At 37.6% G+C, this 22,650-nt stretch overlaps 1 protein-coding gene across 2 annotated transcripts in view; it reads left to right on the plus strand.

Annotated features, from left to right (window-relative positions):
• Positions 1–390: 390 nt before the first annotated feature.
• ADARB2 (adenosine deaminase RNA specific B2 (inactive)) overlaps positions 391–22,650 on the plus strand; it is a 421,368-nt gene continuing 399,108 nt past the window's right edge. For both annotated transcript variants that reach the window (XM_054016714.1, XM_054016715.1), the window contains exon 1: positions 391–726. In XM_054016714.1, the coding sequence (XP_053872689.1) occupies positions 627–726 (100 nt within the window). In that variant the 5' untranslated portion in view covers positions 391–626. The remainder of the gene's footprint in view (positions 727–22,650) is intronic.

Genomic DNA, 22,650 nt, shown 5'->3' on the forward strand with positions numbered 1-22,650 from the left:
AAAAAAAGCCTTACAATCCCTTTTGTAGCATCCCTTCTTGTAAGCTGCCCCTTAGGCTTTTCCCAGATAAACTGGCAGTATGTTTTTATTCCCTACAGTGCAGTTCTCCCTTCCTTTCTATCAGGTCCTAGGCATATCCGTCAGCCCAAATGGGAGCTGAGTTTGCAAGCTGACAGGGGATGGAGAGGGCTGGTGGTGCTGATGTCAGAGCCAAGAGACAGTTGTGATTGGATCTAATTAGACTTTGCAGCAGCAAATAGACAAGCTCCCTGCATGATTGGCTTCAAAGTGGCTGGTGCCAAACAACTAGCAGAGGTGCAAAAAGTAGAAGCAGTGCATTTACAGCCCTGATAAAGGAAGGCAGCCGGAGTGAGAGCTACCGGGCTCTTGAGCAGCTCCAGTCTCTACCTTTCCACAGTTCTCACTACAAGCAGTTAAGCATGTCAGCTCAGAAGATCAGAGACACTTAACCCAGCTGATGCCAAATGACAGAGAATAATTAGAAGTAAACATCACGCAGTACTAAAAAGTGAACCTTATCCACAGATCTATAAAGCAGCAAGAACCAGAGGTGAAAATATACAAGAAAGAAAAGACTCTACATTCTTGTTTACTGAACTACAGTTATGACATCAGTTCTGGGGAACAACAGAGCTTCTGGAGGTCCAAGTAGTCAACTAAAATGCAAGTCCAAAAGGAGGAGGAGAAGAAGATCAAAGAGGAAAGGTAAGGTTTGCTTTCCCTCTGCCTTTCTTTTCTTTCATTCTCTCTCTTCCTTGTTCTCTCTCTCACACGCTCTCTGGGTTGCTGCTGCTTTTGTTGTCTATTTATTTTGGACATATGCACTTTTTGTAGCCTCCAGGATGCTGTCTACACAGAACGCTGGGTACAGGGGTTGCGAAATACCCCACAATTTCATGTAGGTGGTAACAAAGAGAGCCTTGCAATTGCTGGAAATAAGGGGATGCCTGTAAAAAGATAGGGATTGTTATTTTGTTAAAGGAAAAGGGAAGTGTTTTCTTTCCGGCTTTCTTTATACTGGATTGAATCAGTTTAATTATCCAGGTTCTGCAGCGCAACTCAACGATCCACGGCTTCCTTTGACCCTGTCAGAGGTAATGTTATCACATGATTCCTAATGAAATAATACATCAAGCAGTCCTAGGAATTAAAAAAGGGAATAAAAGGAAGCGAGGCTTTTGCCAGTTTTTTTTTTTTTTTTTTTTCAAATACAAATCACCTTCAGGTTCAGAGTTGCTCATACAACTGACACTGGCTTTCCAATAACATGGGACCAGTTTTTATTTATCTGAGTATTTCTCCTATGACAATTATGAACTGCCTAATAAGTCTCACTTGCACATGTCTTATGTAGCAGAAATTTAGTATGTAAAAGAGGATAGAGGATACACCATCTTGTTGGTAAAGAAACAAGCAGGAAATCAGTGTGGGGAGAAAAGCAGTTTTCTGACAGGTTGCTACTTACGAACTGTTATTTTTGCCTTGTTATTAATATTTGCCTAAGCTTGCTGTAGTAAAGTTAATAAATGCATTAATTCTGATCCACTTCTCTAGCCAAACCTGCATTATAGAAATGCTAGATTCGTAATTACTCTAATCCAAAAAAAAAGTGAAGCTACAGAATGTCATTGCAGACTGTGAGTATGCCTTAGATAAAAGCTTTTCCCAAGACAGTCTTGCTTTCTCATAAGGAGGGAATAAGACACTACTGCCACATTCCTGGTGCTATGCCTGAACAGTTAAAGTTAAGATATTGCAAGTGCTTGAAAGTAAAATAAAATTGATTTAATAAGCAGAATGTCAGAAATGCCCAACTGCAATTTGTTAGGCTATAAAGATGCTAATACAAAAGGGTTTACCAGAGCTGTAAATTCCACCTAGTCTGTAATTGTCATTGCTTCCGAGGCCTAAGATAAGTTTCTGTCAGCTAGCTCATCAGCTCAAGCTGTTCTTTTAAAGCCTTTGAGTACATTATTTCTTTTTCAGATTCTGGAAATTAACCAGACAGTTTGGAAGCCCTAAATGTCAATTATTTATGTGTCTTTATTATTGCCTCATATGAAAGCCATTGGGCGCGCATCCTGATAACTTTCTAGGAAGGCTTCAAAACAGGCTTTCTGTGGCGACTTGCAATAACTAGCCAAATGCTAAAAGGGGAACTCTGCATAACTGGATTGTCACTATTATATGTTTACCAGAAACTCCATCTTTTTGTTCAAAATTTTAGTAACAAATAGTGCCCTAAAAGTACCAATAAGTAAAAGTAAGTGTATGTGACTGGATACTTGAAATAGAAAAGCAGCAACCTGCATGTAACCTTGACTTATTTCAACAAATCTTTAATATTTTCTAATAGCTCATTCCAAAGGGACTTCTACAATTGTGCTTTGTGCTGTGTCACAAAAGAAATATTATCTAAAGTACCAAGCAAGGGAAAAGTCCACCCCACAATTAACGTGGATTAAATCTGTTAGTTTGTAAGGCTCTCTGTTTTTACCTAAACCTAGCTCTACTGACTTTGTAATAAGTTAGATGTGCTTTAGCAAATCTACTTATCCGGACGTTAAAATTTGGCCACAGACTGTTATCCTAAACTTGGGTACAGAAATGAATCAATAATTTGTTTCACTATAGAAGAAAGATTCAAAGGCTAATTACACTTGTTAGTTTTGTTTCTAAGACAACAGGAAAAAGTGAAGATCTTTAATAAGGTGCCGTTTCCTATAAACTCTGTGTTTTGCTGAAATAATGTGGAAGTTAGGCATCTTCTTCAGATAGCAAAGTTGCTAAATGATAACTATTTGCAGAATGCACAACTGGAATTTGGTAGAATTCCTGAAAGGAATTGATACATTTGTCCAATAGTAGATAGACAACTTTCAGGATCTAATTTTTGATTCCTTGGAATATGTACATTTGTAACCAGTTTCTGAATATTTTAACTGGTTAGCATGTGAATTGTGTTATTATTCTTATTTCCCTGCCCATAGGCTCATAGTGCACACTCACAAAAATTCATATGCACATGAATATATGATGACAACTTAAGGAAAACCCAATATTAAACCTGTTGGATCTGTTTTTTAGGTCACACCAGTTTCCATACTGATTGTATGTTTTTTTTTACTAAGACCAGTTAATTGCTGATACAAAGGTGTTGTTCAATACATCAGATACATTGAGCACTCAACAAGAAAAAAAGAACACATCTTTTACATGAATAAATATGGGTCCCACTGTTTTTCAGATACTGCGCACAATGTAATCTATTTTAATCAATTGAGAAAACCTTTTAAAAAGGATTATACCAAAGGTTTATGCATTTAACTATTTTACAGTGTGTGTTTTACTGTCTACAGCAGGTACACTTTTGGCAGGTGTTATTGAAGAAAATAAACAGGGGGTCGGGTGACTGTGTGCGTGTGTGTGTGCGCATGTATGTGTATATATGTGTGTGTGTGTATGTGTGCACACAGAGACACTCACCTCAGTGATAAATTTTAATTTAGTAGAAATCAGTGTGAGAAACTGAAATATATCTGAAGACACACACTCTTCAAGGGACATTACAAACAGATCATTTATAGAAATAAATTCATTATGCCAGCTATATATTACATATGTGATGTGTTTATATACCAGGTTAGTAAGTTGTACTACTTTATAAAATACTTAGGCATGCTTTGGAGTAGAAGCAAGTATTACTCTCTATTTGACGCCATTCTTCATCTCTTTCTGATTTTACTTTCCAGGTTTTTGTTCATTTTCTTACACTGATTGATGTGCATTTTAATGCAATGCCTCTGTGTATCGATGTATAATCCTTTGCTGTGTTTTTCATTGATCCTGGCACTATGCTTTAGGAGTTATGTTACCTCAGAGGCAGTTACATCTGAGGGAAACAAATTACATTCTACAAAAGTTAAATTTCTGCATTTATTTAGGATAAATATAGTGAAAGGGACGTACTGTCACAGGGACAGGCACTATTTCTGTATATGTAAATCAGGCAGTGGGGAATGTAACTACCATGTACTGTATGGTTCAATGTTCAAAGATATTGTTCAGTTATTATTTAATATTCCCTGTATTATGTTTATAGTGAATGAGTCTCAGGGCTTAGTTAAGACCCTAGTATTAGTGGTATAATCAAATGTCCATGCAGTGTGTATCACATTACAAGCATATTTACATAGAAATTTAATTTAGTTTTACACTACTTGCAGAAAGTGTATTGGAAGGCTAAAATATTCTGATATTCCTAGCTATTTTGTAAGCAATTATGGTTAGGAATAGTTGCACTATCATTCAGAAAATAACTATTTTAACTCTTAATCGTATATAAATATCATAATTTCTCAAAGGGCAGATGTAAAATAAAGACAGATATTTGCCAGAATATCAGCATGCTAATTTTCTGTAAATTACTAATGGCAGGTCTGTAGCAGTATTAATTTCATTCTTTTAATCTTTGTCTCTTAAGAGAAATATGCTTAACAATTTGGATAAATCCACGTTAACATTTAGTGGCTTGTGTCCCGTTGCAAAACAACAAAAAACATCTTGCAAATTCATATGTGTCTGAGTTTGAAACATAATAGATTATAAACAGATTATTGGTAAAATTCACTCCAGAGCCCTGAACAAATTCTGTGCAGCAATAGGAAGGGAAGGGCAAGAACTTTAGAAAGAAAGTTTGTTTTCAGATGAAAATGCTCAAAAAGGGACTAAAATAAAACAGAGTTGTAACATGCTGATCATGCTGTAAAAGGCCAAGCTTCCATGAGCCTTCTTCATCTTGGTGGAAATCAACATTTGGAATCTTAACGTGAAGTTGGTGGGTTGGAATGTACCACTGCTTCATTATTTTCCAATACACGACAGCAATTACATTTACTCATTGTTTGAGTGTGATTTCTTCAAATCCATTGGTTAAACTTAATCACTTAGAAAAATGGAGTGAATCACATATAAACACAAAGTGAAATACTGCAATAGAGAGAGAGAGCTGAGCTCGCTATTGATACTGAGGGGCAAGAAATAAAAGTTGGCAAAATAAACCCAGTAAGTGCAGCGGATGGTAAGAGAGCCAGGATTATGATGCAATGAAATTCCAGAAAAAATTAATGAAATAACAAGATTGTGTTAAGGATGGAAAGAGGAAGTCAGCTTGATTCTTCATCACCCAGCAATGACAAAGTAATAAATGAGCATGTTTCATCTTGATTCAGGGACACAACTCCTTCTCCACGACAGGATTTTGGCGTGCTTCAAGATGTGCTCTGCTTATCTCGTACCCTGACAGCTCAAGAGGAAGGGACTGGATTTGGTGATAAAATTAAATTGATTAAGCCTTTATCCATCTAATTTTCAACCTTTTTTTTTTAACCATTACCTTCAATTTCTAGTGATCCGTGTAATGACAGCAATTTGAGATTGCATCAAGGGCATTAGCTACGATGGCTGAACTTAAATTTAGAATAAAAATATGGGATTCATGCATCAATATCTAAATAGTGGAGGATTTGGTTATAGCAGAATTGCCTCGTCCTAGCAACAGCATGTATGTGAGGGGACAATAAAATTGAGCATTTTACCTTACCAGAGAGAGCAAAATATTTTGGATTAACCTTAAAATGTTTATGTAAAGGAGAAAAAGTACTAGCATATAAATCAATAATATATCCACACTGTACCTGTGCACTCCTTGTAAATAGCTGTCTTCATTTTTTCGAACAATTAGAAATTAATTCAGGTTTTTTTGCTTTCTATTATGGCCATTCAAAATCTCTTAAAGGCACCCGCAAAGCATCACAATGCAGAAAATGACTGTATGTCACTTAACATCTGTCATTTCTCTTTGTGAGTTGAGCAGGTGAATTTTCCCACACGGTTCTACACACCCAGGCTCACAAACTCCAGTTTATTAAGCGAGATTAATGCAGTTTTTAAAACATTTACGACAGCCCTTTCTGAAGTTCTACTGATACAAATGGGAAACGCTGCACTAAAAATTAAAGGTCAGTTGAAATTGCCTAATGAAATATCAAAGCCACTAAAGGTCTGTACAAACAGTTTTATTAGCTTTACTTCCATTTATGTCTGTACGTGATAGTAAAAGAAAAAGTGAAACATTAGAATATCTAATATCCAGTAATTGAACTACTTGGAAACCCTTCTGGCCAATATGCTATAGGTTTTGTGAGGAGTAATGAACCTAAATTGATTCCTACATTTAGAGCCAACTATCTCTACAACCTTCCAGACAGTTTACAGTTTTTCCTTTGTAAACTATTAGTTATCCAGACAATAAAGCTGATATGCATCAGCAGATACATCAATCTAAAAGGGTCCAGGATAGACTTGACATTTTTTATGCATCACAGCCTGATTTCCCTGTAAATTACATAAGCGCCAATAGTAAATAAAGTGCTTACATTTCTTCCCTATCTAATCTTCGTTCCCTGTTGGCTGCATTGTTTCAAATTCAGACAACCTAGCAGAGTTTGCAAAAGCATGTTGTAATTGTGAATGTAACAAAAGAGCACTTTGTTAACTCATGGAAGCAGCTTATCAACTCATAATAGTGACTAAGCCCTTGTAATTCATAAAGTAACCAAATGTGATACCTTTAGTGTACAAGTGATCTGGTGGCTTGTTGTTAAGTTTTCTTAATATCCCTTCTTTAAAAGGTGTACTTTTTTTACATGCAACGAGAGAAAGCATTTACTATTTATTTGAAGTATGAAGATTTATTTCTGGACTCTGAATTAACCATAAAGCCACTCAAGGACTCTGAATTAACCACTGAAGCCACTTAATGAAAACTTGTGCTGAGTGTGCAGTAGTGGTGAGAAAGGCAAACAGAAGGTTAGGGAGAAAAACTAACAGGATGGAAAATAACACTTAAAATATTACAGCACCATTATGTATATGAATGGAACGCCCTCGGCTGGAATGCTGTGTTTAATTCTGGTCATCTGGTCTCAAAAAGTAGTAGAAGTAGCAGGATCTAGAGATGTGTAACACAAAGAATTAGTGATGTGGAAAGTCTTTCATCTGAAGAGAGGAAACATGAGAGGGGAGATGGCAAAGGTATACAATTAATGAATGGTAGTAGGGAAGGTAAATCAGGTGGTCCTCTTTGCCTATTCTTATAATACAACACTGAAACTGAAAGACAAAACGTTTAAAATTGATAAAAGGAAATATATTTTTATGTAAATTCATGGAGGTTAAGTCCATTAATGGCTATTAACCAGGATGGGTAAGGAATGGAGGCCCTAGCCTCTGTTTGTCAGAGGGTGGAGATGGACAGCAGGAGAGAGATCACTTGATCATTACTTGTTAGGTTCACTCCCTCTGGGGCACCTGGCATTGGCCACTGTCGGTAGACAGGATACTGGGCTAGATGGACCTTTGGTTTGACCCCGTACGGCCGTTCTTATGTTCTTATGAACCTGCGGAACTCACTGCCTCCAGATATTTTTTACTTCAAGATCTTAATAAGATTTTTTTAATCCTGTATATATGGATACTGGGCTTGATCCTGCACAATTGAGATCAGTGAAAAGTTTGCCATTGATTTAAGTGAATGCAGAATCAGGCCAGAATGAGAGCACCCATTGATGAATTAATAGGATTTTGTTTTTAAATAGGAGATATAAATCCTTGTTCTTCAAAGCATAATCCAGCCACTAACTAAAGGGGCTGGATGGGTAGGAGAAAAGTTGCCCTACAACTTTTGTAGGAAAGCTAATCCACACCTCTTTCACCTTACTCTGGTCTCCTAGCCATTGTCAGCAATACAGTACTTCAGATTTTGCTGTTGTGCAAGATTTAAAATGCCTACAGTAAAATAGCTAGAAAAAACATACGGTTAACATGACATGTGTGGGCAGATAATGATTTCTTTTTAAGCAAAAGAAAACCAGTGATATGAAATGACAGCCAGATATTATTATTATTTCTTTGTATTATCATAGTACCCAAATACAGTAAGTGTTTTATAATCTGTATATTTACATCAGTGGATTAGTCCTGCAACCCTTAAATAGTCTTATTTATGCAAGTGGTCCCATTGAACTGGGGATTGGGTCCCAAAGTAGTTTTAAATGTATCTGATTTTGGATATATGACACCTGCTAATATTGTTAGGTTGTCCTGATAGTAAAGGAGGTTGTTGGTTCTTTTTCTTTTCTTTTTCTTTTCTGGGGTTCAACAGTGGTTCACAACTAGATTTCAGTCTGAAATCTGCAGAACAAAGTGACTTTACCATCTTTAGATAATCTTTGCTCTCTCTAAGAGAAGCTTTGTTCAAAATTATTGGTGGAGTCATCGCTCTCACTGTTAATGAAACACCAGCATGAAGAGTCAAAGGTGTAGGAGAAAAAAAAAGGTGAATGTGGCAGACTTTATATCTCCATCCTTGTAGAAAGAGATTTACACCAAATAATTTAATATAATTGCCTGGTTCTTACCTCTTCTTAGCAGCTGAAAAATGGCTGTTTATTCTTTAAATGGTGATTGGAGGGGAAAGGAGGGAAGGCAGTTAGATGCCATGGGAAATGTGAACCAGAAATAAATATCAAACAATAGCTCTGACGCCCGCACTAATGACATATCACCCTCATACCAGGCCCTAAGCGGCCAGTCTACTTGCATTGTAATCTCATAGTAAGGTCCTGCTCAGCACGAGCCAGGGTAGTAGAATTGTGCCTACTGTGTATATATATATATGTATATATATATATAAAATGGTCACCAGCTGCTCTAGACCTCTAGACATGCTAAATTGATGGGTATCATAAACCCCAGGTTGTATTAGGAAATAGCTCTTAAACACAGCGGAATCCAAACAGTTCTTACTTCAATGTGGGTTATTACTGGTTTTTATAATATTATGTTTAAGAATTTTATGTATACCTGTAGATATAGATGAAAAATATAAATGCACCCACACAGACATAGTGTGTGTGTATATATATACACAGACATGCATATATATAATAATCCCAAATATATTGTAGTTAAAAGAAATATGTGAAACCAGCCAAAGAAAATAGCAAATAGAAACAAAGAAATGGAGAAATAAATAAATGGAAGGAATTCTTTCTAATCACAGTTTCCAAATTATATCTAGAGTATATGAAATGAGTACATTTGCTACATATTTTTTATACTTGGTTACTAGACACGATAGCTAATTTAAACAGGTTTTCTTCTAGTGAACTCAAATATGGCAGACCCAGAAGTTAAATGAAAACATTTAACGTGAAAAATGAGAGGATTTGGTTTAAGCCCCTTCATGTGTTGATCTTGTTTCAGCTGCATCTATGGCAAAACTCATGCTTCAGTGGGAACAGAAGCAGACCCTAAGCTTGTGTTTTGCATTACATTCATCCTATCATCATCATCATGTTCCTATTACACCTATCATACCTGCCACAGAATACATATAGATTCCTGAGTAGTTTATAAGTAAAATAAACTTTCCTTTAGCTGATATCCAGGTTGTACCTTCCTTTCCCCTTGTCAATCACTTCTATTCGGATGTTGAAATTTATACAAATGGTAAGTTAGGGGTTGGAGGGATCACAGCTGTCTGTATTGTCTCTATCCATTGTTAAGCAGCAGAGACAGTAATTAAATTGCAGCTCAGCTCTTGCTGTTTATATCTTTAAAAGTTTAAAAAGAACAGTGTGAGCAGAAAATGTTCCCTAATGTCATTGACAGAAGATTTCCTTGAGCTGCTAACTGCTACGCAATGTATTAATCGATCTGTGGTGCAGCATTTATTTATGCTAAAGCATCTGATATATTTGTCTGTAAAATCTGTTATTTTAAAAATCATGATATTTGGCTCATTTTCATCACAGATCGCTTTAAAATGATCAATTTTACAGGCATCTGCCATACTCCACAAAGATTTATTTTATTGACTGCAGTAGTCACAAAATATACCTTATGTGCATTCAGCTGAAAGCCATGAACTTAGTCACTTGATGATAAAAAAGCAAAAAAATCCTCATATTACAAATTCTCCAGTATTCCAACACATACTGAAAAGGGGGGTACCTAGTATTCAAATATAAACACTACTTCAATTCTCCTAGCACAAGCCAAGAGCAATACTGCTTACATGAACTTGTGACCTAGCAATAGTGTATAGTAAAACCATACCTTTCCTCTGTATTCAGTTGCTAGGAGAATGGAGAATTTGTAGATCTAAGCATGTCTGGGACAAACTGTAAACAGTGAGGATGAAATGCAGACACCAACTTGTCATGAGTATCCCGCTCCCAGTGGATGACAATTTGTTCTCAAACCAGATGCGTTTGTTAAGGTCTTCACCTACTTTGATTAGTGAGCAGTGAAATAGAAATTAGGAGTCTTTGCTTTTTTTTATAAGTGCGGTTTGCAAGTGTAATAGGACTAATAGTGGCTTTTACAGAACACACTTTTACAGATGAGTTAGACAGTGCACATTTTGTTAGCCGGATGTTATCTTCTGAATAAATGGCATCAGACTCCAAAAAATAATTGTAGTCAGTAATATGCTTGAGGGCTCGTGTGAGGGCTCCTGGGAGTGCCTTGTTAAAATTGCACCCTCAGATTGGAAGGAGGGTTGGGGTGTTTTCTCTGCCTGACACCGAGATTATCCTCTTTCTTCAGGTAATTCTAACTCATCCAAGCCAAAAAGGACTCTTACTGCCAGGGTTAATAAAAATACATCATCATCATCATCATACTTGGTACCTGTGCTTTTAATATTCAAAGCACTTATGCAGAAATTATCATATTAAGTCTCACAATTAGAGAGGCAGACTACCTAAAATTCACAAGTGAGGAAACTGAGCAGGAGTGGTTCACGGACCTCAGGGTCCGGATCAGGTTTAGAATTTAGGAGTTTATAACACCCAGTTCTGTGCACTAAACCCTTATTCACATTTCAGAAGCAAATTTTTGCCTTTGGAATTAATCAAATTGCACGAAATTTTCTCCGTGGAATGTTTTTCTAGGAGAGAACAGCCCCTGGTATCCCTGGCCATTTCAAATTAATGAAGTTGACCAATGTGCCATACTGCAGTATCAATATTCACAATACAGGAACAGAGTGTAGACAAGGTCAGCAAATAAACCTATTATATTTCTTTTTGAAACAGTGTTGCCTTTGTCTTTGGTAGTGCTTACACAAGTGTTTTGTTATTTTTAAATGGGAAAACATTGGGTAGGGCCAGATCCTCAGCTTGTGTTATGTTAGTGTAACTCTTTTAATTAGGATGGAGCTAAATGTTTCCCACAATCACTAGTGCTGCACATATGGTAGAAGGTTTATGGGAAGCTGAGTGAGAAGATATTGTTGGGAACCACTTCTTCAAATATTAGCGGCATATCACAGGCTTTTTGTAAGACTAGTATATTTGTGTAATACATGTTTTCCCTTTTCTGATGTTAAAGGGGAATTTGTATACAGGACTGATTGAAATGGTTAGAGATTTTTCTAAAACACATTGAAATGAAATGCTTAATTTAAAAGGTGTAATGACTCTCAAGTTTATCTAATTTTGTGCAACATTTATCAGAAATCTTCACTATCCCTACATTTCTTCTTTGCCAGCAACTCACTCTGTGTATGTGTGCCCATTTCCTGAAAGATCACTAGGTTGCTGTATTGTTTAGAGCAGTTTCCATTATAAACTGTGTATACTTCTTAGTCATAAATAATTGCTATGAGCTAAAACATGGCAGGTAATTCAGTGATCAAGAACAAATTTGAAAAGAATAAGCATGCTGATTTTGTAGGTTACAGGATTAAAAAATTACTGGTATCTGCTGTTATTTTTCATTCTGAAAACTAAAAAAAAATCGTTTTTTTTTTTAAACGAACAGAGAAGTTGTGGTTCCTTAGTTGATAATGTGTATTAGTGACTTTATTTAGGAACAAAAAAAGCCACAAAAATAAAAGTCACCAACAAATTCCTTTCCTTCATTTATTTAGACATTCCCAAGAATTTGTAGTATGCTGACTTGAGCTGTATGTGAATTGGCAAAATAGAAACTGTCTCAGTCTTTCGCAATAATGACTGAAAAAAATGTCGAAGGATAACTGTAAAGGCTCCAAAGAAACCATTATTGTCACAATATATAGTTATTAAGCAAAGCCTATGTAACTCTCCAGACACATTAATTGCATGATTTTATTGTCTTTCTCTTCAATCAGCCTCCACCAAAACATCTTTCTCTGTCATCCCCATCTGTTGTTCTTGTCTTACATGTCTATACTGAAATGTAAGCTCAGGTCTGTGGGACCAGGGCTTGTGGACTCAATATTTCCAAAGCTGTTCTTGAGGATCCACACTGCACTGTAAACCTGGGTTTACAATTGCTGGACCCAGGTCTCCGAGCCACATCAAAGTGTCCAAACTGCGCTATGCAGACCTTTTGACTTGGGTCTGCGGCTTGAGCTGTGTCCATACTGCAAAGTGACAGAGCTAGCCCCCTCACTCCCCAAAGAGTGTGAGGACCTGGGGTGCTTGCTGACCTGAGTCAGACTGAATTGTGGATGCGGATGGAAGGGGGGCTTGGGCTCAAACCTGAATCAGAGCCCAGACTTAGTGTGCCATGTAGACATACCAAAGTCCAGCCATACAAATCATTACTCATGGAGAAAACTTATTCAAGCAAATATTGGGAGTACTTATGAGTGAACCTTAGATTGTGCAATGTCTTCAGGGCAGGGATCCTGTTATCTGTTTTTTTTCCAGTGCCATGCTGTTCCAAGGCATTATGACCCCGATTGAGAAAAACACTTTAGCATTTTCTCAAAAATCCCATCCTTATTTAGCAAAGTACTTAAATACATGCCAAAACCCCTTTGAAGTCAATGGGACTTAGCGCAAGTTTAAAGTTAAGCATGTACTTAAAAGCATTGCTGACTCAGGACCTGTATAGGTAATAAATAATAGTAATTGTCCTTCTGGTAAATAATTCATATTTTTAAAAGTCCTCAATATATATATTTAATAGTGTATGTTTTAAAAGGCTCCTTCACACACATTTTCCCATTCATGCACTTATAGAACATGAAGAATTCATTTTCCCCTGAAAACCTTCTCTTTACAATAACAAAAGAGACTGACCTGTGAAGTATGTTTCTGCAATACTAAGGTTGAAACAGTCCCCAATAAAAGCAAACGTATTGCAAGTCAAGGGGCTGACATTCCTTCCTCCAACCTCCCCCCCGTGTCTGTTATATAGCCTCATATTTGCGTATATGCAGCAATAGTGAGACACAACAGGGTGAAGGATGGCTCATCAAGTTTGACTTTAAGCCATCTCGCTGTTGGTGGTTTGCAGCATTACATTAATATTGCCTGTGCTGGTTTTGTATGGTTTTATATAAATGTACGCCTTTTCACCTGTGCAGTCAGACACAGACCGACATACAAACAATATCCTTTTACTCTAGTATACTGCAGTGCATTGTGATTCAGATGATGCTGATTTACTGCATGAGGTTAAAAAAAAAGCTTTTCAATAACCTTCAGTGTATGTTTTGTATGTTCATACACATACAAGTAGACAGACATATTACACCATATACTGTTGTGCACGCAGTCAAGCATGCACACAGTCACCCAATCTGTACACAAAAACATTCTGTGAAGTTAACACTATTATGGTGCCCTGACTGAATATAGGAAGCGGGCTTCAATCAATTCTGAGACAGCTTCTCTGTGCTGAATATTACATAAATTTCTCCACAACAGCTTGTTTCAGAAACTTTCCCTAATAATGTAGATTAAATTAAATTGTTTCTGCTGCTTTAATGCATATTCATCAGATAAAAGCCCAGACAATTATTATGATAGTTTCTCTAGCAGGTGGAGTATGTTTTAGGATTTGATGGACATGGGATTTGGTGGAGTAATCTCAGTGAAATTTTGTGGATTATTTTTATGATGGGGGTTAGCATAAAAAGTGAGAACGTAAGCAGATTTTAAGGTGATTTCATTATGTTTTTACATTTGTTTCCTTTTATCATTTTAAACCTAGAATAAGTTCATGCTTTGAACAAATGCCTTTTAAGGCAAGCAATGAACCACACACATAAATGCTGCCTAAGCAATATATTATAAAATAACGTTAATCATATGCAATAATGTTTCTAAAGTAATTGATTTTATTGCATTTATTTTATTAAATAGTAGGAAGACCCCAAAGAAAATGTTATTTTATATTTTTGCAAAAGTTACATGTTGTGTTATATATATGTGTTTGTGCGGTATGCATATTACAATACATATTTTGGTTCATAAGAAGTTGCTAATACAATTGATAACATACACATCATAGTCTATGGGAAAATGCAAATAGAAATCAAAGCACAACTTCACTTTTTTAAAAATTGAACAGAAGAGAAAAGAAAAAGAAGATTGGTAGCAAAAATGAGCCAAAGAGACCTGAAGTCTGATCCTTTTCCCATTGAAATTAGAGGGAGTTTTGCCACTGGAACAGGATCAGGCTCTATTCCGATTAGGAATCCTGCCCATAGATCACGCTCACATGGGTAGTCGCATTGTTTTCAATGCAAATTGACTTCAATGGCAATACTTATATAATCAGTGTCAAATAAACTAGCATTATAAATAATGGGTCGCTGCCAAATTAGAGTTTCCATCAGAAAATGGAAGTTAGAATTGCACACACAAGAAAAGCCCTTTATTCCATCTCTAAAGTATACGGTTAGAATGTAAAATTCCAGGGGGTTTAAAAATACACTTGGATAACACACAAGAAGTTATCACACTAGACTCCACATCTGTTAATTGCCTTGTTGCTAAATATCAGTAGCAGCACGGTATCTGACTTAACAGAAGTAGACATGTTAAAATGCTATTAATTTCTTTACACTGTTTTGTTACCAATGAAACTTCAGAGCTATGAATGCATGTTTATAATTAATTTCTATTTAAACTCTTATACAGAGACATGGTAGTAATATGCATATTAATATACACAACAGCATGTGCCCCAGCAATGTTTATATTAACCTACATGCATATTCATTTACAGGGGCTGAACTCAATGAGAGCTTTGAGATTGGCTTCACTAGGAGCTGGATCAAGCACCTACTTTTTAACTTACATTGGGCCAAATTCCAAGGGCAGAATTTGGCTCATCAGGTTTTAAATATTTACCATTAAGCACATGTGATGATCTTCCCCCTCCGGTGTTACTACTCTCACACTCCTACATTGTATGAGCTCACCTCCAGCTGCTTTGCTGTGTCTCCTATTTTGTTTATAAAATCTTGCATTCATTTCTTTATGTAGCTATGATAATTGATAGATTAATTAACAAACCTTCAGTTCAGAATTTTCCTATCCTTCTCAAGCCATTTATAACCTTAGCCGACAAGTCAAGATTGAAAGTCAGCCTTGTAGTTAATCTCGTCATATACTTCATGAATATTGTTTGTGCTTTATTATGCTGGTTATATTCTCTTACAATGAAATTCATCATGATGCAGAGGACTCCACATCAGGGTGAATTTCATTGTTTCAGTGTTCAAAACCCATGAGTGAGACCTCAAAAAATGATGTAATTGGCTTAAAAATTGTGAGATTGTAAATAAGTAATAGATTTGGGGTTGGTTTTGTGCCTTCAGGCTTTTGAGGCTTTAGGGCATATTCACAGTTTCAAGATTTTCTCTGCAAACACGAGGGCTAGAAAAAGGAAAGCTGTGATTCTCACCTAATCACGTGCTTCCAGTAGGTGGAGCTTTAAGGAAATCACCAAAATTTCAGTGAGACTCCCAACACTATCAGGAGAGTTAGCAACACTGAGTTTGGAGCCTACATTGTCTCCCAGTGCTATGAGATGGTGGGAAAAGGCAAGACAGATGTAGGGCAGCGGGGAAAGGGAGTCTCTGCACTGTGTGGGGGGGGGCAGAGTGAGGGCAGCCGGCCTCAGCAGTGTTACTGAGTATGCTCAGTCCATGTGAGCTTGCTCAGTACAAGCCAAGCAGCAAATTGGGGGGGACACATGACCCTCCATGGCCCGCCCAGTGCTTCCCCTCATTCACCCCTACAGAACTCTCCTCCATTAAACTTGTTATATAACTTCTTTGAAACAATCGTGATCTAAAGGCTGGGTGTTTCAAAGAGCTGGTTGCCATTGTGTGTTTTCAGTTGAAAACTGTGGGACTGGAAACTCTTCCTTCTGATCCTTTCCAGCTCACTGCACAAAGGGAAGCGTGCGAGGTAAATTCTGGCGACATGCTGGACATTCCTGTACAAATGGAATAATGATGGAAAAAATATTTATTTGCCTGTCCCTTATTCTGAACTGTTTCAATCTGCACCTAGTAGCAAAGAAAGGATGTATTCCTCCAAAAGGGACCAGCCGTCATCAAGCATCCCATAATTTATGTAGCAATTATTGTTTACTCACCACTGAAGCGAATACCCTCATGGACTTGCCAGGCCAAGGGACCCAGTCCTTCATTTCAACATGATCTGGGTCAAATGCATAACAGTCAGACTTTTTCATACATAATTCTTAAGTACAAATAGAAAAGCCATTGATAGCAGTTGTGATACTGCCAGACAGCAATCCACTGAATCATTTTGAAATGATTCCTGTTTTGTTATTCATACAGTCTGAGCCTATAAAAATCTCTTGCTATATTCTGTGCTACTGTTTGCAGTAGTGTTCATAGAGGCAGCCTGGTTCCCGGGTTTCAACTGAGTTCTACACAGCAAGGGAGGGGAGAGCAGGCCCTCCATGTGCCAGGACTGCACACTGCTCTGATGAACTCTTGCACATAAACTCTGGAGATCACTGTGAATTTTAAAGGGGCAGGTCAGGGGGCACCTCACGGTAGGGTTACTGGGTCTTACTACACGAAGAATGGTGTAGTTTCCTGAGAAGTTTCAGGAATACTAGTTGTGGGAAAGAGGGGACCAACCAGCCATCCCCCAAAGACGCTGGATGCCTACAGGTGGGTGAGATATGTGGCTGTGTCCTGAAGCTGAGTTTATGACATTGTGAGTGGAACACCCTCCTCCTTAAATGAATGATGAAGAGAATCAGGAAATCCCCTCCCTCTCCCCCAACAATCCATGTTCATCATGTACATACACACGTCCTCTTCACTTTGAGCAAAAATGACAACGGCAGCATAGCCTCACAACGACACTTCTGTGTTCTTAATTCCAGCCAACAGAGACAGTTCTCAGCGCCTGTATTTCCTATGCACAGGTGAAAGCTCTGTTTTAACATTATACTTGCAAAAAACATGGATAATTATTGTGAACTGAGACAAAGGCGTTTTAAAATCAATTAAAACAATTCCAACATCATAGCTGAATTCTTTCCTTTCCGGTTTAGAGATACAGGTGTATTTACATAATACAAAAACAACAGGGAGTCCAGTGGCACCTTAAAGACTAACATATTTATTTGGGCATAAGCTTTTGTGGGTAAAAAATCTCACTTCTTACCCACGAAAGCTTATGCCCAAATAAATCTGTTAGTCTTTAAGGTGCCACCGGACTCCTTGTTGTTTTTGTGGATACAGACTAACATGGCTACCCTCTGATACTTTACATAATACAAAGGTTCATAACTACCCTCTTTTACAATATTGTCCCAAACACTGGCCACGTCATCCCCTCCCTTCCTCTTTCCCTCCCTCCCATAATATGCAAGGGCCTGCTCTCCGTGCACTACTGTGTAGAAGTTGGCTAAAGCAAGACAGCCAGGCTCCCTCTGTAAAGATTGTGGGTATAAAAGGGGAAAGAAAAGGCTACACAGTTGTCTATGAAAAGAAAACAAATATTGTGGTAGATTCTACATCTCTCAATTTCCACCAAGAACATCATGAATGCCAATTATAACTGGAAGCCAGTTACAGCTCCATGAATTTCTGCACAGATGATTAGAGCAGTCTGGCAGTTGCTCTAACTTGTGCCAGCTGGCAGTGGCCCCTAAAAGGTGGGACCATGGGGAGGGAGGTGTAATAGCTAGCTCTCCTGGCTCTATTCCCACATGTACCAGGGCAGTGGATTTCAACCCTTGGGGGTCTGCAGACTATGCCAAGGGGTCTGTGAAAGGTTGTCATTACCATAGAACAGTGGTTTTCAACCTGTGTTTTGCAGACCTCTGAGGTTCTGCAGACTAAGTCTAAGATTTCCATTCAAAAATTTTTAGGGGTCCACAAATGAAAAAAAGGTTGAAACCATTATCCTGGGGTTATCGCCAGCTGGAGAGTTATGCAGTCAATGCACCTTTTTCGCCACCTAGTGGTGTAAAGGGAGCAGAATATAATATCAGTTCTGCTTCATTGTCCTTTTAGATTACAAACCCCTTCAGCCTGGAACATGTCTTCTTCAGTTTTTCACCTAGTGCTTTGCTGTAGTAGGCTAAAGAAGACACACCAGCGGAAAGGATCCAGGTGTGTCAGGAAAGGAACTTATGTAGGCAAGGAAGATTGCAGAGTACCCACACTCTGAAGCTGGTGAAGTTTGGACTTAAAGTTATACTTCCCTCCTTACAAGGGTTATCTCTAATATTAGGACCTAATTTATCTCCCAACCGCACAATCCTATGGCGTTCCCACTGTTGTTATTATTACCGTTTGTTGTTTCCCACAGAAATGCTGAATCAGGAAAATGATGGGTGGTAACTGCTATTTATGTTAAAGAAATAAATCAAACTGCATACAGGCCATGAATATAGCAAAAACCATCTCGGGAGGGAAGGAAGGAGGAGATAGTACTTTGTTCTTTTCCTGTATTTCTTTTTTTGCTGACATAATGCGGGGGTTCTTTACAAAGTTGGCATTCCCCAAGAAGTATCACCCACTGGAATCTGAGATACCACAGTTACAGTCATGAGGGAAACTGGTATCTCAAATACAACTGTAAGGTATCTGTAGGGAAATGTGACATTTTAATTGAAACCACTGACATATATGTGATCACTGTTTATAACTTTGAAGTGAAGTAGCACAGTAAAACCTCACTCATGCATGCTACATGCCAAATTTTATGAATTAGCAAATAAACGTTATTAAAAACCCAACAAGGATACAGCGTCACAAGTTTATTTTATTTACTTTAAAAAGTGTCGATATAGTTCTTTATACTGTTGACCGCACCATGTGGTGGAAGGCTGGATCTGTATGTCATGTTTTGCCATAAATTGGCTGCAAGCACATGTTTACGTGTCTGTTTAGTTCCCGTGGTTTCAGATGTCACCATCCTCTATTAATTAATTGTAGTGTTCATGGTATTCTTGTAAAAGTAGAGCCTGACCTTGCAACCCTTAATCCCAGTAGTAGGTTTTACACATGTAGGGAGTCCCATCGAGTGGGATAATTGGATGAGCAAGCATTGCAACAACTAGCCCCTTACCATAACCTATTTTGTGAAAGTAAAATATGAGATCTCTACTATTAAGCCTGGGGTGACACCTCCACACTCTTGATTGGAATGATCTGTTTTGAGGAGTAGTGAAATGAGACGTAGATTATAAACTCTTTGGGGAAAGGGCCATTTTATGGCCATGTGTATATACATGACCTAGAACAATGGGGGTTCTTGGTGCTACTTCAATATAATTAATTACTACTACTAACGAAATACTTATATTGTGCCACATAAGAGATAGGCAATTATCCAGCTAATGAAACCTTCAATGATTATTTTTATTTAAAATAATAATAAAGTCCTTTACTGTCTGTGCATACTCTGCAATTTAATGTGATCTGCCCAATAACTACTGAAGAAGAAAAATAGGGAATTGGAGAAAGTTGTACTTGATACCTGTAAATTAGTAATGCAAAAATAAACAGAACATTTAGAACATGGAAATCAAATCTGCTGTTTGTTTTAATTTGTTGTTGTATTCGATAGAAATGGCTAGGATTGGAAAATGATTACTAAGAAGCATTATTGGTATACTGTATATTTCAAATCACAAAGGAATGTTTCATTTAAAATAAAATTATTAACAAAAGAATGCATCAATATATGAATGAATAGGAATGAAACGTTTCTGGTGATGCAAAAAAAATATAGTGAGTCATTAGCATTGGTACAACTAGCTTCTTTTTATAATTCACAGTCACATATCCCGATGAACTGTAAAATATTCCCAGATTTAGGACACACTGTCCTCCACAGAATGCTTAGCTGGGAAAGGTTATTAACATTGAATGGGGACTGTTCTCTCTGGAGAGCTGCAGCTAAAATGACCAGGGAAAGAAATAGCACAACTTCTCAAATTAGCATAATTAGTAATTATCTCTTAATAGCCCCACTTGGCTTTGGAGACTTGGCACTTGAAATTCCGCTTAAAGTTCAGTGAGGAAAAACAAATTTCACGCTGAAATGTCTCAATAACACAGCTGAGCTGCTGAGGTAATCGTCTGGTTTAGGTAAAGGGAAGAAGATGAACATATGGATAGCTAAGATCTTTCCTGTAAGTACTGTGTTTGTGTTTGCATATGTAAAGCACTCAAGATTTGATTGTAGAGTTGCGTCCTTCTCTTTTAGGGAGGGAGCAAGGGTGACTTAACTTTTCCATATTTCTCTTTTAAGAGGAAAAAAAGATTAGGGTAATAACAAAGTAAAATGAAGTAGCCTCATCCCTTCGGCATTTTTCAGAGTTAACTGGAAAAGATAATAAGCTAAGACAAACAAACTAAATGGTGGAAGGAAACAGCAGACTTTATTGTAGCCAGTGGCAGAACTAACCCCTTCCCAAAGGGCAGTGTTCTTGAACATTTTACTCAGGACAAAAGCAAATGAATAAGTGCAAGGAGCAATAGTAACCCTAACATTTTTCTTTTTGTGGCAAGGAAACAGATGTCTCTCTTAAGATGCTTTTGGCTGAAAGAAAACAAACGCTGAAGAAAAATATTTACAATTTTTATATAGCTAAAAGCTAGCCCTCTTTATCCCCAGGCAAGGAGTAATTTATCAGCTGATCCTGATCTGAGCAATCCTTTGTTATTATTAATATGTGTTTGATTTACATGCTGCACAGCTGGTTTGAAGCCCCTAATGAGAACAACATGTACGCGATCGATATGGTGCTGTAAACTAGTTCTGAATAGGAAAATAAGTTTCCTCACTTTAGCCTCTTTGACAGATGGACAATCCATGTTAGGAGCCATCATGCTGATAATGGACCTATCTGGGTTGCTTTTATAAAAAAAAGTGTCAGATTTTGCTGAGTTTAAATTGCCTGGATCTGAACAAGTATGGAAGGTGAATTGCGCTCTCATTTCTCAGCAGCTCAGACTCCTCCAGGTGAGGCTGGATATGCCTTTGAGAAAAAGCCTGAACTCTGCAATGCCTGTAGAACAGAAGCCTCCTCCATTGCTCAGAAATAACTCTCCCTTACCACCAAATCGACAGAAAACTAGAAAATATGAAGATAAACTAGTCAGAAAAGGCGGACAGCTGTTACAAAACTGATAGGCTGACACTCTTGTGACCAGACAAGGCAAAAAGGCTTGGCTTGGAACGCTAATTAAGCCTGGCCAAGGTCCATTAGCTCATCTTCACTTGTAGCTTCTCAGCCTCACACCCAATGGATCACCCTTATTATACAGGGTGCTAGGTGAGAAATGTGATTAAGCAATCTGCTAGTCCTGTGTTTCAGAGGACCAGTCTCTGAAAGTGTTTCAAATCCTTTATCAACCAATAAAATTCATTTCAAAATTCAGAAAGTGTATGAAAGGCGAGAAAAAAAAATGGAACTGGATCAAAAGAGATGAAATGACATTTTAAAAGTATGGAAATGAGGAGCGTGTTGAGTTTGAATTAACAGCATAAAGAAATAAAAAAAAGGCAGAAATCTGGCAAAGTCAGATGGAAATATTTGCAGTCTGAAGAAAAGCAGAATATAGACAATGTCGTAAGGAGACAAGTACATTCCCTTCCTCCCCCACTCACATCCATTCCCCGAATGAGAACTCGACAAATAAATTAAGCTTAGGCCCTAACTATGGAGAGAGCACAGACAAAAAATCTGATGGATATCTGAGATTTTGCAGAAATATCTTCTGATATGCTGCGTGTGGGTGGCAGCTGAGAAGAAAATCATACAAAAGGAAAATGCCCACTCCTTGACAAGCCTCTTTGTTGAATGATTGATATGTGTCTGCTTTCCATCTTCTTTATAGTATCAGGAACAAGAGGTGTTGTTTCAGGACCAGAGCTATTAAGAATTAAAAAAAAATAAATATAATCTGTTAACTCCAGTTTGACATGATTCTCTTTGGTCCCCAAAAGTGGATTTTGTGTGCCCAGTTTTCAAAATAGGCCTATTTCATGGTGCCCACAACTTCACTTGAAGAACCCTCCATGCTCAAAGTGGGTAATGGTCTGCACATCTTGGTAGTATGTAAATACTCATTCGAAGGCTGGGCTTGTGGTTAGGATAATGGACTGGGAGCCACAAAATCTGGGTTTAATTCTTGGCTCTGCTACACACTTCTTGTTTGATCTTGGGTGAGCTACTTAATCTCTTTCTGCTTTTGTTCCCTGTCTGCAACAAGGAGATAATTAGGGCCCTACCAAATTCATGTCCATTTTGGTCAATTTCACG

This window comes from Malaclemys terrapin, chromosome 2 (genome assembly GCF_027887155.1).
Source record: "Malaclemys terrapin pileata isolate rMalTer1 chromosome 2, rMalTer1.hap1, whole genome shotgun sequence".
Taxonomy (NCBI): domain Eukaryota; kingdom Metazoa; phylum Chordata; order Testudines; family Emydidae; genus Malaclemys; species Malaclemys terrapin.